The 17,490-nt window shown below is 40.1% G+C and overlaps 1 protein-coding gene across 1 annotated transcript; it reads left to right on the top strand.

The window, feature by feature from the left end:
• Positions 1-9,043: 9,043 nt before the first annotated feature.
• Positions 9,044-10,009, top strand: LOC120990796 (olfactory receptor 6B1-like). Its single transcript, XM_040419699.1, has one exon. The coding sequence runs from the start codon at positions 9,044-9,046 to the stop codon at positions 10,007-10,009; it is 966 nt and encodes a 321-aa protein (XP_040275633.1).
• Positions 10,010-17,490: the final 7,481 nt, after the last annotated feature.

Genomic DNA, 17,490 nt, shown 5'->3' with positions numbered 1-17,490 from the left:
GGTGCTTGGATCTTTCAATATAAATAAGCAGGGGGTGTAGACAAGACGCGTTTCGGGGTCCAACGGATTGCCCCTTCCTTAAAAATTATTTTAGGGATTTAGGTCAAAAGCTTAGGGCAAGGACCTCAAAGGTAGTGTTTTCCAAAATACTACCGGTACCACGAGCCACACAATTAAGGCAGCGGGAGATTAGGGAGGTTAACAAGTGGCTCAAGAACTGGTGTAGGAAGGAGAGGGTTGGGTTTTCTGGAGAACTGGGCCAACTTCTCTATTGGCTACAGGCTCTATCGTAGGGATGGGCTGCACCTTAATGGGGAAGGGGCAGCTGTGTTGGGGGAGAAGATGGCTAGAAGGTTGGACGAGTGTTTAAACTAGGGACTGGGGGGAGGATAATTATGTTATAGGATGGGAAGAGAGTGCAGATAGAGACCGGGACAAGGTAATGGGACTGAGGGCGGAATGGAAGGAGGGACTAGAACAGCTCAGAAGGAAGAAGTACAGCGGCGTCTTAAAAAGATTAAAATAGACAAATCGCCAGGACCAGATGGCATACAACCCCGTATCCTAAGATATTTAAGGACTCTATACTGACAGGGAGTGTTCCACAGGATTGGCGGATAGCAAATGTGGTGCCAATATTCAAAAAGGTTCCAAAAACAGAGCCCGGAAACTATAGGCAGGTAAGTTTAACATCTGTCGTGGGTAAACTGAAGGTTTTCTAAGAGACGCTATCTTGGAGTACCTCAATGAAAATAAGCAAATAACGCCATATCAGCATGGCTTCATGAGGGAACGGTCATGTCAAGTTCTAGACTTGACAGCGGCAAATCAATGGATGTCGTATATCTGGACTTCTCCAAAGCATTTGACACTGTACCACATAAAAGGTTAGTATATAAAATGAGAATGCTTAGACTGGGAGAAAATGTCTGTATGTGGGTAAATAACTAGCTCAGTGATAGAAAACAAAGGGTGGTTATTAACGGTACACTTGTCCCTTTTGATGCCCCACTGCCTCTTCCAGCCTGTTGCAGTGCTGTGGATCCCTCCCCCTCTGTACTGCTATCCTCTATTGGCCTGCCACCTTCCCAGGTTAGGTCAGTGACTCCTCCCTCTGCTCATCCTCCTGACTTGTTGACCTAACAACAACCTCAGTTATTGACAACTGTGTCTCATCCTCATCATCCACCTCATGAAACACTAATTGCCGTTCCCCACCGTCATCTTCTTGTGACTGTGGATGCTCAAGAGTTTGGGAATCAGGGCACATGATCTCATGTCCCTCTTCAAACGGGCTTGTCGAGAGGCCCAAATGAAGGAATGGCGCTGAAAAGAGCTCCTCAGAATATCCGAGTATGGGATCACTTGTTTGGCAAGAATCTCCATGGTGGGAGGAAGGAGGATCAGGGTGAGGATTGTGTTGACCAGACTCTTGGATACTGAGACTCGACTTGGTGGTAGACAGGGTGGTGCTTAACCGACTGGAAGCATTATCTACTGCAATCCAACCGACCACCTGGTCACACTAGTCTGACTTCAAGAGCGTTGTCCTGCAACGCCCTGCAAACTGGGACATGAAGCTAGATATCGTGGATGATTGTTTTTCTTGTGCTCCGGCAGCATTTTTTTTGGCATGAGATGATGGTTTGATTGGCACTATTTTGGGGTAAATATGAGTTTTTGATCGCTTGCTATTACACTTTTTGTGACAAAAGATGACAAAAAATGGCTTTTTTTACACCGTTTTTTTTTTTTTTTTTTTTTTTACGGTGTTCACCTGAGGGGTTAGGTCATGTGATATTTTTATAGAGCCGGTCGATACGGATGCGGCAATACCTAATATGTATACTTTTTATTTATGTAAGTTTTACACAATTATTTCATTTTTGAAACAAAAAAAATCATGTTTTAGTGTTTCCATAGTCTAAAAGCCATAGTTTTTTCAGTTTTTGGGCGATTATCTTGGGTAGGGTATGATTTTTGCAGGATGAGATGACGGTTTGATTGGTACTATTTTGGCGTACATGCGACTTTTTTGATCAATTTTATTACCTTTTTTGGGACGTAAGGTGGGCAAAATTTCAATTTCCTCATAGTTTTTATTTTTCTATTTTTATGGCGTTCGCCGTCCGGTGAAAGTAAAATGATCGTTTTATAGATCAGGTCGTTACGGACGCGGCAATACCTAATATGTGTAGTGTATTTTATTTTTTTAATTTTTATTCTGTGATAAATGTGTTTTTTTTTATCTTTACTTCTTTCACTTTTTTTTTACCCAGACCCACTTGGTTCTTGTAGATCCAATGGGTCTGATGTCTGTATAACACCGTACAGTACACTATATAGTGTATTGTACTGTATTTTACTTACACTTTGTCTGAACAGATATATGCCTTTAGCACAGATCTGTTCAGCACCATGGATAGCAGGATGCCAGAGAAGGCGTCCTGTTGCCATGGGAACCTTCCCCGTGTGCCACAACTGAGCAGACGGGGAAGGGGAAGGAGGGGGGCTCCCTCTGTGACACCATCCTGTCTTGGGGCTGCAAAGGCACAGCAGCCCCCCGATGGGAGAGGGAGGGAGCTCCCTGACTGTTAACCTTTTCCATACCGCGGTCCGTACGGACCGCTGTATGGAAAGGGTTAAACGGCTGACATCACAGCACATGTGCTGACACTCTGGTATTCCCACTGGAGACCAATAAATATTCAAGAGGAGGCGGGCAGGGGATCGTGATCCTGCCTCCTGCACCTCCCGCACTGCCTGCAACCCCCCCTCCCTGCACCACCCGCCGGCATAAAATCATTCAGGGGTGCAGGGGGGGTGAAAAAATCTTTATTTTGGACATTTTAAAGTTTCTGATCGGATCAGAAACTGCAGAAAGCGCTGCAAACCGCAGGTCTGAATTGACCTGCGGTTTGCTACGATCGCCGATACATTGTGATTTCAGTGGGCATCCTGTTTCAATTAACCCCCGCCGTGCCGCAATCGCGTTTTAAACCCATGACGTACCGGTACGTCATGTGTACTTAAGGACTCGGGAAACATACCGTACCGGTACGTCATGTGTCCTTAAGGGGTTAACAAGTGGGAGGCACATATGCAAACTGTTGTAATTCCTACACCGTTCACCTGATTTGGATGTAAATACCCTCACATTAGAACTGACAGTCTGCAGTTAAAGCACATCTTGTTCGTTTCATTTCAAAACCATTGTGGTGGTGTATAGAGCCAAAAATGTTAGAATTGTGCTGATGTCCCAATATTTATGGACCTGACTGTATCTCAAAATTTCACACGGCCCCTGATTACTTCATCACATCTGTTTGTGCTCAAACAGGAGGTATTTTATTTTATTTTTTTACCGTCATTCAGGGAAAATCAATTCACAAAGTATGAGGAAATTTGGTATCGCAGCAAATAGAATTTTCCCTGAAATTCGGATCGAAGTCCACTTCACTTCAATTTGCTCAACACTAGTTGTTACCAAACTAGTTAAAGAATACAAACTTAAAAACTGACTCTTCTCTGGAGAGGGGGATGAGACAAGGCTGTCCGTTGTCTCCCTTACTATTTGCAATAGCAATAGAACCGTTGGCATGTCTTTTGCGGTCTACTCCGCTGATGGAAGGGCTAGTGAGGGGCTCTTTTGAAGAACGCGTATCTTTATACGCAGATGATATGCTGATCTATGTAGGTAATCTAGTGGAATCCATGGACTCTATAATCTCTACACTGCGTGCAGAATTATTAGGCAAATGAGTATTTTGACCACATCATCCTCTTTATGCATGTTGTCTTACTCCAAGCTGTATAGGCTCGAAAGCCTACTACCAATTAAGCATATTAGGTGATGTGCATCTCTGTAATGAGAAGGGGTGTGGTCTAATGACATCAACACCCTATATTAGGTGTGCATAATTATTAGGCAACTTTCTTTCCTTTGGCAAAATGGGTCAAAAGAAGGACTTGACAGGCTCAGAAAAGTCAAAAATAGTGAGATATCTTGCAGAGGGATGCAGCACTCTTAAAATTGCAAAGCTTCTGAAGCGTGATCATCGAACAATCAAGCGTTTCATTCAAAATAGTCAACAGGGTCGCAAGAAGCGTGTGGAAAAACCAAGGCGCAAAATAACTGCCCATGAACTGAGAAAAGTCAAGCGTGCAGCTGCCAAGATGCCACTTGCCACCAGTTTGGCCATATTTCAGAGCTGCAACATCACTGGAGTGCCCAAAAGCACAAGGTGTGCAATACTCAGAGACATGGCCAAGGTAAGAAAGGCTGAAAGACGACCACCACTGAACAAGACACACAAGCTGAAACGTCAAGACTGGGCCAAGAAATATCTCAAGACTGATTTTTCTAAGGTTTTATGGACTGATGAAATGAGAGTGAGTCTTGATGGGCCAGATGGATGGGCCCGTGGCTGGATTGGTAAAGGGCAGAGAGCTCCAGTCCGACTCAGACGCCAGCAAGGTGGAGGTGGAGTACTGGTTTGGGCTGGTATCATCAAAGATGAGCTTGTGGGGCCTTTTCGGGTTGAGGATGGAGTCAAGCTCAACTCCCAGTCCTACTGCCAGTTTCTGGAAGACACCTTCTTCAAGCAGTGGTACAGGAAGAAGTCTGCATCCTTCAAGAAAAACATGATTTTCATGCAGGACAATGCTCCATCACACGGGTCCAAGTACTCCACAGCGTGGCTGGCAAGAAAGGGTATAAAAGAAGAAAATCTAATGACATGGCCTCCTTGTTCACCTGATCTGAACCCCATTGAGAACCTGTGGTCCATCATCAAATGTGAGATTTACAAGGAGGGAAAACAGTACACCTCTCAGAACAGTGTCTGGGAGGCTGTGGTTGCTGCTGCACGCAATGTTGATGGTGAACAGATCAAAACACTGACAGAATCCATGGATGGCAGGCTTTTGAGTGTCCTTGCCAAGAAAGGTGGCTATATTGGTCACTGATTTGTTTTTGTTTTATTTTTGAATGTCAGAAATGTATATTTGTGAATGTTGAGATGTTATATTGGTTTCACTGGTAAAAATAAATAATTGAAATGGGTATATATTTGTTTTTTGTTAAGTTGCCTAATAATTATGCACAGTAATAGTCACCTGCACACACAGATATCCCCCTAAAATAGCTAAAACTAAAAACAAACTAAAAACTACTTCCAAAAATATTCAGCTTTGATATTAATGAGTTTTTTAGGTTCATTGAGAACATGGTTGTTGTTCAATAATAAAATTAATCCTCAAAAATACAACTTGCCTAATAATTCTGCACTCCCTGTATAATATCACAGTTTGGTGACCAGTCTGGACTTCTTATAAACTGGGATAAATCGGTGATTCTTCCAGTGTCTTTTCAGGAGCAAACTCATTATGCTAGTTTCTCTGAACTCAAGGTGGTACGTTCTTTTAAATATCTCGGAGTGACAGTATCACTGAATCCTGCAGATTACATTTCTAATAACCTGCTACCCCTGATAGGGAAATTTAAAAGTAAGATTGCCATCTGGCATAAATTGCTGCTATCGTTGATAGGTAGAGGTAACTTGCTAAAAATGATATTCATGCCGCAGCTGCTCTATATTTTGCACAATTCCCCCATATGGATCCCTGCGCATTACTTCCATAAGATACAACAACTGTTTTGATTCTTTATATGGAAAAATAATAGAGGCAGAATAAGGTACGAAGTTTTACAGAGGAATAAGGATGCAGGTGGTTTAGCTCTACCCAATCCTATGCTCTATTTCTTGGCAGCCCAACTGCAGCATCTCAAGGGGTGGGGAGTATTAGGTGACCTGGGAGGGAAGAGTGGTCAGCTGATGGGATGGGCATCAAATAGGTCTCCCTTGTTAGTAGCTATTGAAGGAGAGATAAAAGGGGAAATAGGGTGTATTCCAACCCTACAACTCATGAGGAAAGTATGGGGCAAGGCAAAGACTATCTTAGGGATAACGGGGCTAATGAACATCTCGCCTTTATGGAATAATTCTGTGCTCCATGAATTGGATGGTCTGAGTGGATTCTCCCAGTGGAATAATAAAGGGATATGGAATTTAGGCCATATTTACTCTAATGGGATCTTAAAGCAATACCAACAGTTGTGTTCTGAATTTGAGCTGCCCTCTTCGCAGTTCTATAGGTACCTGCAGCTCAGGCATGCATTAGAAGCTCAATCCAAAATAGCCCCGGTGACGTTTATATCCAATCAGATACTAAGTACAGTGGTTAATGCAGGACCAGTAAAGGGAGCGATCTCCATGGTATATCAAGCCTTATTAGAAGACTTTCTTAAAGGGTACCCACTGAAAAGCAGACATCATTGGGAAAGAGATCTAGGTGATCTCACAGATGAGCAATGGGTGGAGGTGGTAGAGCTCACCCCTACTTTATCCCTTAGTGAGGCAGCACGTCTATCCCATCTGTACTTAATACATAGGGTATATAAAACCCTGGTGTTTTTGCATAAAATAGGTTACAGAGATAGTCCGGCTTGTCCGAAATGTGGAAGTGCTGAGGCTGATCTATTACATATGATGTGGACATGCCCCTCACTGACATCTTATTGGAAGGCTGTATTACATCTATCTTGTAAACAAGGTATATAGCACTAATCTTAAGTTAAATCCTAAACTGTGCCTATTAGGCATAATACCAGAAGATAACCTGCAGTCTGTTATAGCCACTGGAATAGGGAGAATGTTATATCAGGCTAGGAAAACGTTTGCGGATCCAATCAATACCTCCAGATATCTCGGAATGCGTTGCTAGATTAAATGTGGTGATTTGCCTAGAAAGGGGAGTTTACCAAAAAAGGAAGAGTCTGTCCAAATTTGAAGCGATATGGGGCAGTTGGATTGATAACTCTGGGTGCTGCAGCCCTTGGTTAGCACTTACAAGAAGCTTTCTGTGTGCCAGGTGAGTGTATTGTATGTGGAGGTTACATATGATTACGAGGTGTATCTGAGAATGGGGGGGAGGGATGGGAAAGTCCATAATTGGTAGTATGTGTGAGGTGTGTATACTGAATCTGGCTGATGATTGATTTACATGGAATCAGGGTATGGCTGAATGTGAGGATAGATGCTGGGTGAAGATACTCTATTGACACGTAGGTGATTGGAAACTGGTGCTGAATGTTAGTTTACTAATGAGTATTACGGTGCCGACACCCCTGGGGTGCTGATGAAGAGAGGTCGTTATAAATGAGCTCTGCTCTTGTAGGGTCTGGGTGGGGGGAGGGGTTAAGAGGTTACTTGTTAGTGGGTGATTTTGGTGATTACCGTAAGGATGTTTATAATATATGACTTTATACATAGATGTCTGTCATGTCTTTTGTAGTCATATGTTTTATACTGTGTATACTGTACTTGACTGATAATGAGCATGCCTTATGTTAAAAAAACATTAAAAACCGTTAATAAAGAGATATCTGATTTAAAAAAAACTGACTCTTTTTTTATTGCAAAGCTGTTTCATTTTTTTCTTGGCTTAATTAGTCCCATTAGTTCTAAATTGCATAAAATCTCTTCTATAATTATCATGGGATTTTTACCATTACTATACTGACATAACTAACACAGCATTAATTTAAGGCCAGCATCAGTGAAGAAGATAATCAGTATGAATGACCATTTACAGGAGTCAGGATTTGCATGGTTCAACTATTAATTTCCTGAACCAAATTTTCCTTTATTGAATATAAAAAGGTAACCATAATCAGAATCAGAAACAATTTATTCGACCAAATAAGTTTTCACTTACAAGGAATTTGACTTGGCAGTTGCTTGACAGACACAAACAAAACAGTACAAGGACAGACAGTATGGATAGTGCAGGACAAGGACAGTATGTGAGTTTTAGTGGCAATAAACAGGGAGAAGTGATCGTTTCCAGTTCTATGCTGTAATGCTTTCGAGTCATAGCAGCTTTAGCGTAGTTCGGCATTAAGCAAGGCAACTGCCTGAGGGAAAAAGCTGTTCCTGTGCCTGATTTATTGTCCAATATCTCATGCCTGTACATTTTAGTTACAAATTATCTAGTTCATTTGACATTTTACATTTTTTCTTTTTTTATTATTTTCAACATTTGTCCTTCAAATTAGAACTCAGAATATTATAATTTTAAATAGGATATTAGTGTAAAGCGCAACACATTTTAATGTAAAATCACAACCTTAAACAAGTATTATCTTCGGATTCCTTCTTTTGCAGCATATTTATATGTGACTGATTTAACAGATGCGATTAAAATAGAGCATGCACTACTTTATATTGTTGAATTTTCGTGCTATTTTTGTACAGTAGACAAATGGTGAATAACTAAAGAATAGTTGGGTCAGTTACTTGTATTTCATGGACAGTATATGTTCATTGCCTTCACATTGTCGTCACATGCTTAAAACATTTGGTGCATGTGTGTACTTTTCTGAAACAAATACAGATTATTTTACACAGCTAGGTTCAAACAACCTATACAGTTGTAAAGTTCACTACTATTAGACACAGAACACTATAGCAAGGTGGATTTCACACATATTTAAGTCATTTTACTCTTTTTTTGCATTTATAATGGCATTTGTTTCACATGCTATTTAGTTGCTGAAAATATCTAGATTTCTGTTGGCAGCCATCAGGGGATTTTGTAGCATTTTCTTAGCTTTGTGAATTTTTTTTCCAAAACTCTAAATGCCCTGGTTCTGTCATTATTAAAGGCTATTTCTACCCACAGACTACCCTTCTAGCAAAAGAACCTTCACCAAAAACTGCAGTCATCTTGGATATGCATATTTTTTAAATATTTTTATTGCATCAAAAACAGCATTTGCAAAAAAGGTTGAATAAAACTATAATTCAATGTCTTTTGTGCTCTGTAGCTTTACAACAATGTGTGTGGGATGCATGTGTGTTTTAGACCTTTTTATTACAAAAAAATGCTATCAGTGCCCAAAAAGTATTCCTGGTCAGTGAAGTGTAAAAATCATAATAGAAAAATACATATTTTTCCACAGATACTCTCTCATCTCAATATGGAGTATAAAAATAAAACAGAGGTCACTGAATTTTTTCTCTGTGGATTTCCTTCTTTACTTGAACTTCAGATAATCCTTTTTATATTTTTTTTACTTATTTATGTCCTGACTGTATCTGAAAATATCATAATCGTTGCCACCGTACAACTTCATCCCAAACTCCAGAAGCCTATGTATTTCTTCCTTAGCAACCTGGCTTTCCTTGAGATCTGTTATGTCTCGGTCACCATTCCGAATTTATTAGTAAATGTCCTGGCAGAGAGGAAAACCATCTCCTTTTCCGGTTGTATGACACAGCTCTTCTTTTTCATTTCTCTTATGTGCTCAGAATGTGTTCTCTTAGCAGTAATGGCATTTGACCGGTATGTTGCTGTTTGTCTTCCATTACATTATGTTAAAATTATGAGGCATGAGCTTTGCATTCAGCTTGCCTTGTCTTCATGGGTGTCAGGATTTGCCATCACTATTATAAAGATGTATTTTATATCCAAACTATCATTTTGTGGCCCAAACATCATCAACCATTTTTTCTGTGACATCTCTCCTGTTCTTAATCTTGCATGTATAGACATGTCATTAGCTGAGCTGGTAGACTTCATCTTAGCTTTGGTTATTCTTCTCATCCCATTATTGGTGACCACTATTTCCTATATCTGTATAATTTACACAATTTTAAAAATATCGTCAACTGATGGAAGACAAAAGGCATTTTCGACATGTGCCTCTCATCTAACTGTGGTCACCATCTTTTTTTCAACTACACTTTTTATGTATGCAAGGCCCAAAAAAGCCAAATCAGTGGATGCAAATAAGTTGATATCTCTTTTGTATGCTGTTTTCACTCCTATGATTAATCCTTTCATTTACTGTCTCCGTAACAAAGAAATATGGGACACATTAATAAAATATTTGTGCCACAAAAAAAAATTCCCAGACCTCTTTTCAGTGTATAATAATACATAGGAAACATAAATAGATGTAAAAGTATACGTAAAAGTTTTACCATTGGGCCTTCATGATTAAAATATTGTTGACTGCAGCTACATTTTTATGGTGTGATGGTGCTTATTTATATGTAGTGTACAACATGGGTATCATTTTTTTTGCATTTTAGTGGTTACTGCATGTTAGATTTTTTATACAAATACACTACGTGCAGAATTATTAGGCAAATGAGTATTTTGACCACATCATCCTCGTTATGCATGTTGTCTTACTCCAAGCTGTATAGGCTCGAAAGCCTACTACCAATTAAGCATATTAGGTGATGTGCATCTCTGTAATGAGAAGGGGTGTGGTCTAATGACATCAACACCCTATATCAGGGGTGCATAATTATTAGGCAACTTCCTTTCCTTTGGCAAAATGGGTCAAAAGAAGGACTTGACAGGCTCAGAAAAGTCAAAAATAGTGAGATATCTTGCAGAGGGATGCAGCACTCTTAAAATTGCAAAGCTTCTGAAGCGTGATCATCGAACAATCAAGCGTTTCATTCAAAATAGTCAACAGGGTCGCAAGAAGCGTGTGGAAAAACCAAGGCGCAAAATAACTGCCCATGAACTGAGAAAAGTCAAGCGTGCAGCTGCCAAGATGCCACTTGCCACCAGTTTGGCCATATTTCAGAGCTGAAACATCACTGGAGTGCCCAAAAGCACAAGGTGTGCAATACTCAGAGACATGGCCAAGGTAAGAAAGGCTGAAAGACGACCACCACTGAACAAGACACACAAGCTGAAACGTCAAGACTGGGCCAAGAAATATCTCAAGACTGATTTTTCTAAGGTTTTATGAACTGATGAAATGAGAGTAAGTCTTGATGGGCCAGATGGATGGGCCCGTGGCTGGATTGGTAAAGGGCAGAGAGCTCCAGTCCGACTCAGACGCCAGCAAGGTGGAGGTGGAGTACTGGTTTGGGCTGGTATCATCAAAGATGAGCTTGTGGGGCCTTTTCGGGTTGAGGATGGAGTCAAGCTCAACTTCCAGTCCTACTGCCAGTTTCTGGAAGACACCTTCTTCAAGCAGTGGTACAGGAAGAAGTCTGCATCCTTCAAGAAAAACATGATTTTCATGCAGGACAATGCTCCATCACACGCGTCCAAGTACTCCACAGCGTGGCTGGCAAGAAAGGGTATAAAAGAAGAAAATCTAATGACATGGCCTCCTTGTTCACCTGATCTGAACCCCATTGAGAACCTGTGGTCCATCATCAAATGTGAGATTTACAAGGAGGGAAAACAGTACACCTCTCTGAACAGTGTCTGGGAGGCTGTGGTTGCTGCTGCACGCAATGTTGATGGTGAACAGATCAAAACACTGACAGAATCCATGGATGGCAGGCTTTTGAGTGTCCTTGCAAAGAAAGGTGGCTATATTGGTCACTGATTTGTTTTTGTTTTGTTTTTGAATGTCAGAAATGTATATTTGTGAATGTTGAGATGTTATATTGGTTTCACTGGTAAAAATAAATAATTGAAATGGTTATATATTTGTTTTTTGTTAAGTTGCCTAATAATTATGCACAGTAATAGTCACCTGCACAGACAGATATCCCCCTAAAATAGCTAAAACTAAAAACAAACTAAAAACTACTTCCAAAAATATTCAGCTTTGATATTAATGATTTTTTTGGGTTCATTGAGAACATGGTTGTTGTTCAATAATAAAATTAATCCTCAAAAATACAACTTGCCTAATAATTCTGCACTCCCTGTATTATCTTAATGATAATTAAATATTTTTTTTATTTTTTCATTTCAATTTTTATAAGATATTTTCTCAGTTCTGCAACAAGATGCAACCTTTAGAAATCAAGCTGAAGAAAAAGTGAGAGGCACATTTACTATAGTGTTTATGCCTGTTTTTAGTTGAAAAAAATGCTAAAACTGTTTTAGACATTCTAATTTTAATTTTACCAGTTTTGGAGTCTTTTGCACCTCGGTTGACTATTTTGTTTGAGTATTAGATTAATTCAGGAGTTGTCTAATTTTTGCCACTTTTTATCAATGTATTTATGTAGGTGTGTATTTTTTCAAACATAAATTAGGTGCAAAAGCAGACTAATTTTCACTCTACTCCAGGACTGGCTTATTTTTATTCAATAGTTTTGAGTGGTAAAGTGTGATTTTTTGCTTTAAAGGGAGACATGTGACTTTTCTAGGCACAGATGTAACTATTTTTCATGCGCAAATAAATGAAACCAGTCTAAGTGAATATGATCCTGTCTAACTGAAAAAGAACCACCAGAGGTCAGACTAATAAAAACTGCGACTTTTAATAAATACTGGGCAAAAGACTGACATACAAATCAAATACGCTAGTCTAATTTTATGCCTAAAAACAGGCGAGCTTGATAAATGTGCCCCTGAGTGTTTGAAAACTGAGTCAAGTTGCTGAACTAAAGTACATTAACAAGAGGTAGGAGACAGCTGTAAAGAGGGAACATATGGCTGCAAAGGATTTGCCATTTTTATAATTTTTTAATAGCAGCACACAAAGAATACAGCTCATAATTTGAGTCTGGTTGTATTCATGAGCAAAGTAAGGTCAGGTTCACAAAGGGTCGATTCTACGTTTTTGGCTGCCTAAGGCAAAAATTTTAATTGCGCCCCCCACCCCACCCCACCCACACACTTCTAAAGACATATTTGGATGAATATTACCTTACTACAGAGCATACAGGGTAATACAGCCCCACATACCTCTTACATCCAGTGACATCTGCTCTGATGCAGATATTCTCTTTACTCATTTTCTCGCCATTATGATTTCTTTCAGCCATGTTTCATCTCTGCAGAGTTTGCCAAACAGACATATTAGATTCGTAATTTTTCCATCATTCTCCTCCTCCTCCTCCTGGTGTCCCAACATTGTCAACCTGTAATATACTGCAGAAATAGCAGTACCATACAGATAGTCCCCACATAGTATTAGTGTTCCCCAAAGTCCCACCACTCTCCTAGTGCCCTCATTAATGCCCTCCATATTGTGCTCAACAATAATGTCCCCACAGTACTCCCAGTAGTAATAATGCCACCATAGTGCTTCCAGTATTTATAATGCCCTTGTGCTTTTATAACTAGCTTGTAGAGCCTCCTGTATTATAATTTCCCCTGTAGTGCCAGCATGTATAATGCTCCCACCTGTAGTAACAGTACATGTAATGCTCCGCTGCTCCCCCATACTGCCAGTATATATAATGCCTCCCTGCAGTTATACATTTTTATAACTATATCTATATATATATATATATATATATATCCTTTACATTTCTAATAGCCACTGCACAAAAGGTAGTAGGGTCTATGCGAGCCTAACGTCACTCAATAAGAGAACTTAGGTTGTGCAAATTTTTAAGGTAATTAATTGAGGTTTATGTACATTGTTAGCGGTTTTCTTCTGGCAGGTTTATGCTGGTATACGATGAGGCATCAGACCTCCAACCCATGAATATTTCCCTGTGCAACGAATATCCCATTTGCTTCTGATCAGAGAGATAAATATCAGCCCAGACCGAACTTAGGTTGTTAAATATCTGACATCTTTATTTTTCATCACATACTTATAGGGCTTTTTGGGGGTGGGCGCATATTGTTTCTCAAGATCCAATTGGAACAATCCTGGTATTTCTAAAGAGGCCCTGGGAACATGTGTCACCAAATTACAGTTGAAACTTTGTTAAACAATGCTGGTATCTGCTGTATACAATACTTGCAAAAGAGCTATTTTACATTGAACAGGGTTTCCTCTATATGCTAACAAGTTGAATAGGCTATCTCAGTTCGTTGTCATTGTATGTGAGGTGAGATGTTAAATAGCTCCTTTGTTCAGAGATGCTGCTATTGTGTCCAGCACTGGCAGAGGGTGTGTTATGTGCTAATTCGATGTGCTGCATGCACAAGAGATGAGGCTTGTATAATATATGTCTTATCTGTGATGTATCAAAAGATTTATGAAAATCCCTTTCAATCCAACCATTGATCCCAACTTTTATATATATATATATATATATATATATAAAAACGGGATCACTGTACGTTTTCCTCCATCTAAGGCCGTGTGTGTGTATGTATGTATATATACTGTATATATATAACGTGCGTGTGTGTGTGTGTGTGACACATGAAGACACTGAAGACTATGAAGGAGATAAAAAAAACCTTCTGTGTAATTTGGCGCACAGTAGGAAAAAATCTCCTGCATAGTGAAAAGAGAGAAGAAAGAAAAGTAAAAAGGCATGCAAGCTCTACACATAGATAGGCCTTGACCAATAGAAATTCTTTTTAGACCTGGAAGGCACACATTCCCCGAGAGTGGCGGTGGGTGGCGCTCAAACACTCACCATCCACTACCACACCCAGAACATGCGCAAATGCTCCCAAATGAATCAGCCTTCTTTTAAACAAACGTGGCCCTAATCGGACAACATCTATTTAATCTGGTACAAATATGCTACTGACCCACAGTGAATCTCCGTTAGACATGGTTCCGACAGGGGGGATCAGTCCCTGAGGAAGGTCTTTTAAAACAGAGTCGACCAATAAAGGTGATATAGCATTCACATGGACACCAGTCCCACCGACCAATGTTTCATGTTGGGGCGCCCATGATTCAGTGAGACCGGTATCAGTGTGCCATACCCCACCGTTGCTGATGAGTACCCGCTGGTAGCCTTTACTAAGAACATTGCTCTCAGAGCAAGCAGCCATTGGATCCCTCTCAAACCAACGGTGGCGGCTTTCACATGGGAAGTAGGGACCAGAGTGCTGATTTATAGAATTTCCCTTGCAACGACCTGACCCGATCACGCTCTCATAACCATAATCAGGTCAGACCTTACACAGGGAGGCATATAGAAAATAAACCTACATACCATTCCTAAGCCAAAAAGAAAGTCTACTATAGTCATTCTATGCTTAATAAAACTTTCCACGACAGTTCCCTCCTCTCTGTAATATGTCCCCTGTGTTCTTTGAGTCTCTTGCTGAATCTTCGGTTTCCTCAGCTGCCCTCGTCAATTGTGGTGCTCCTTGGGTGTTATTGCCTCCATGATGATGCTCCATCCTTCGGTTCGATTCTTTGGGGAGTTGACTCTGAGGCAGGTCCTGATGTGGTAAGGTGTGGCGTGGCAATGAACGTTTAGTTGGACATCCTTTCCATCAAAGACATAGGTTGATCCATGGTGTATCTGGGAACTGCGATGAGGATGTGATTATCTGCACGTGACTGGGCGATCCGATCGATCAAACAGCAGGAGCATCTCACCAGGATATATATGATAAAGAGAAAAACAACAACATGAGGATATATACTCCTACTTCCTTCAACCAGTTACCTATGGAAAACAGGAAATCTCCAAAACCACCCAAAGCTGCGAAAGGATTCTATCCCTCAGTTTTAGCCCTATCTCAATTACAGTGATCTTATCCATATGGGCCTAGACTTTATCCCTAGTATCTGCAGTCCTCTCCTATAAACTCACAGAAACCCCCCTAAGAAGCTAAAAGAAAATCCAGCGCCATCTATTCCTGTAAGTGGATTGGTGCACCTGTTGGCAAGGGAAACAAGAGCGAAATATCATCATAGTCAATGTTTAATTTCTTAATCAGTTTTGCCAAATATTCCTCTTATATCTGCTGCAAGTCTCTAGGCATCAGAATTAATGGACTCATTGTCCATGGGGTTGGGAAGGGTCTTCCCATCCAATTTACTACTCCTCCCTTTGACCATAGACCGTTAAGAGTCTTTGGTCAGGCCTTGAATCTTTAATGCCCTTGCATATATTGTTCTACTGGGCTGTGCAGACTGTACAATAGGCTGATTAGCATGCTCAGAAAAAACTTGTTCCACAGGTTCTGTAAAGCCAGGAACCTGTGGTAGTGTCAAGTGTGCGCATATCCCATCATCTAATTGTACAATGGCAGATATGGGGGTGGGACAGGAGGTGGAGTTACAATGGGGGTTTACTCTGTTGTCTTGTGTTTGAACTGCACAAGTCAGTCCAAAACTTTTGCACAGATAGCCATGCTTGGCCACAAGTTTTCATATACATTTTATTCCAATGAGGGTCTCCTTTGTACCATGGAAAAGTGTCTATGTCATTCAGACATAGGCCCTTGATCATGGCCATATGAAAGTCTGAAAAAGACCCTTCTTTTGGGAACGGGTCAGTACATTTCATTCCTTCTGTCCATTTACACATATTATCAACCCAAGGATCAGTACAAAATGGACCTAAACACCTCTGGACAAACATTTTTGGACTTTCCCCCAATTCATTTTTAGGAGACAGTTTTACCATAGAGTGATTCGCAGCAGACTTAGGGACATGATTTTCAGTTCTAAATTTAAAATTCAGTTTCTTTTTGGGATCCTCCTTACCATAAGAATTGCCCATTTTTACTTAGCTAAAATATACAGTGAGATCAGCTGAATTTGGAGGTTTATCAAAGGATGATTGTGTTCAGTGCAAAAATACTTACTGATAAACCTTATGCTTATCAGTTTATGTGGTTTTTTTTTATCCTATTTCTTCTAATTCAGGTTCATAACTACTCCTGAATTTATGGCAAATTTTAAACTATTCTAGATGGTATTACTTCTAATTCAGGCTCATACTACTCCTGAATTTATGGCAGATTTTAAACTATTGATGGCCAATTTTATACCTTCAATTTCAGCATGAACTCACATACAATCTATACATAATCTATACACAGTCTATACAGTAAAATTCAACCTTATATATATAACGACTAAAAATGCTTAAGCAACTATACAGCTATATACAGGTTTTAGCAAAGGATATTCGTTGCACACAACACTGTTTTTCAGATTAGGGGACTACAGACCCCATTTTTTCTTCAGGAATATCAGATTCCTGGGGGACTTCAGATCCCTCTATTTCTTTAGGAATATCAGATTCCTGGGAGACGCTTATCAGAAGCGCTTACCGGGTTCAAATAATCCACTCTTACAGTATAGGGCAGTAATAATATATATCTTAAATATAGAATCACTTACCCAATACTGTATTTTGGTGGATCCCACTTCTGACACCAAACTGTTAGCGGTTTTCTTCAGGCAGGTTTATGCTGGTATAAGATGAGGCATCAGACCTCCAACCCGTGAATATTTCCCTGTGCAACGAATATCCCATTTGCTTCTGATCAGAGATATTTGACAACCTAAGTTGAGTCTGGGCTGTCTTATCTCTCTGATCAGAAGCAAATGGGATATTCGTTGCACAGGGAAATATTCACGGGTTGGAGGTCTGATGCCTCATCTTATACCAGCATAAACCTGCCTGAAGAAAACCGCTAACATACATTATGGTACATTAAGCTCTTTTTACATTAAAGGGACACTGACAGGCCCTATAAACATATTTAGTTATTCCTATGCAGTCATAGATCTATTAAAGTGTATTCCAACGATATAAGAGTACC

This window comes from Bufo bufo, chromosome 2, assembly GCF_905171765.1.
Source record: "Bufo bufo chromosome 2, aBufBuf1.1, whole genome shotgun sequence".
Taxonomy (NCBI): domain Eukaryota; kingdom Metazoa; phylum Chordata; class Amphibia; order Anura; family Bufonidae; genus Bufo; species Bufo bufo.
The sequence above is the reverse complement of the archived record's forward strand: the minus strand, read 5'-3'. Positions and strand labels throughout refer to the sequence as shown.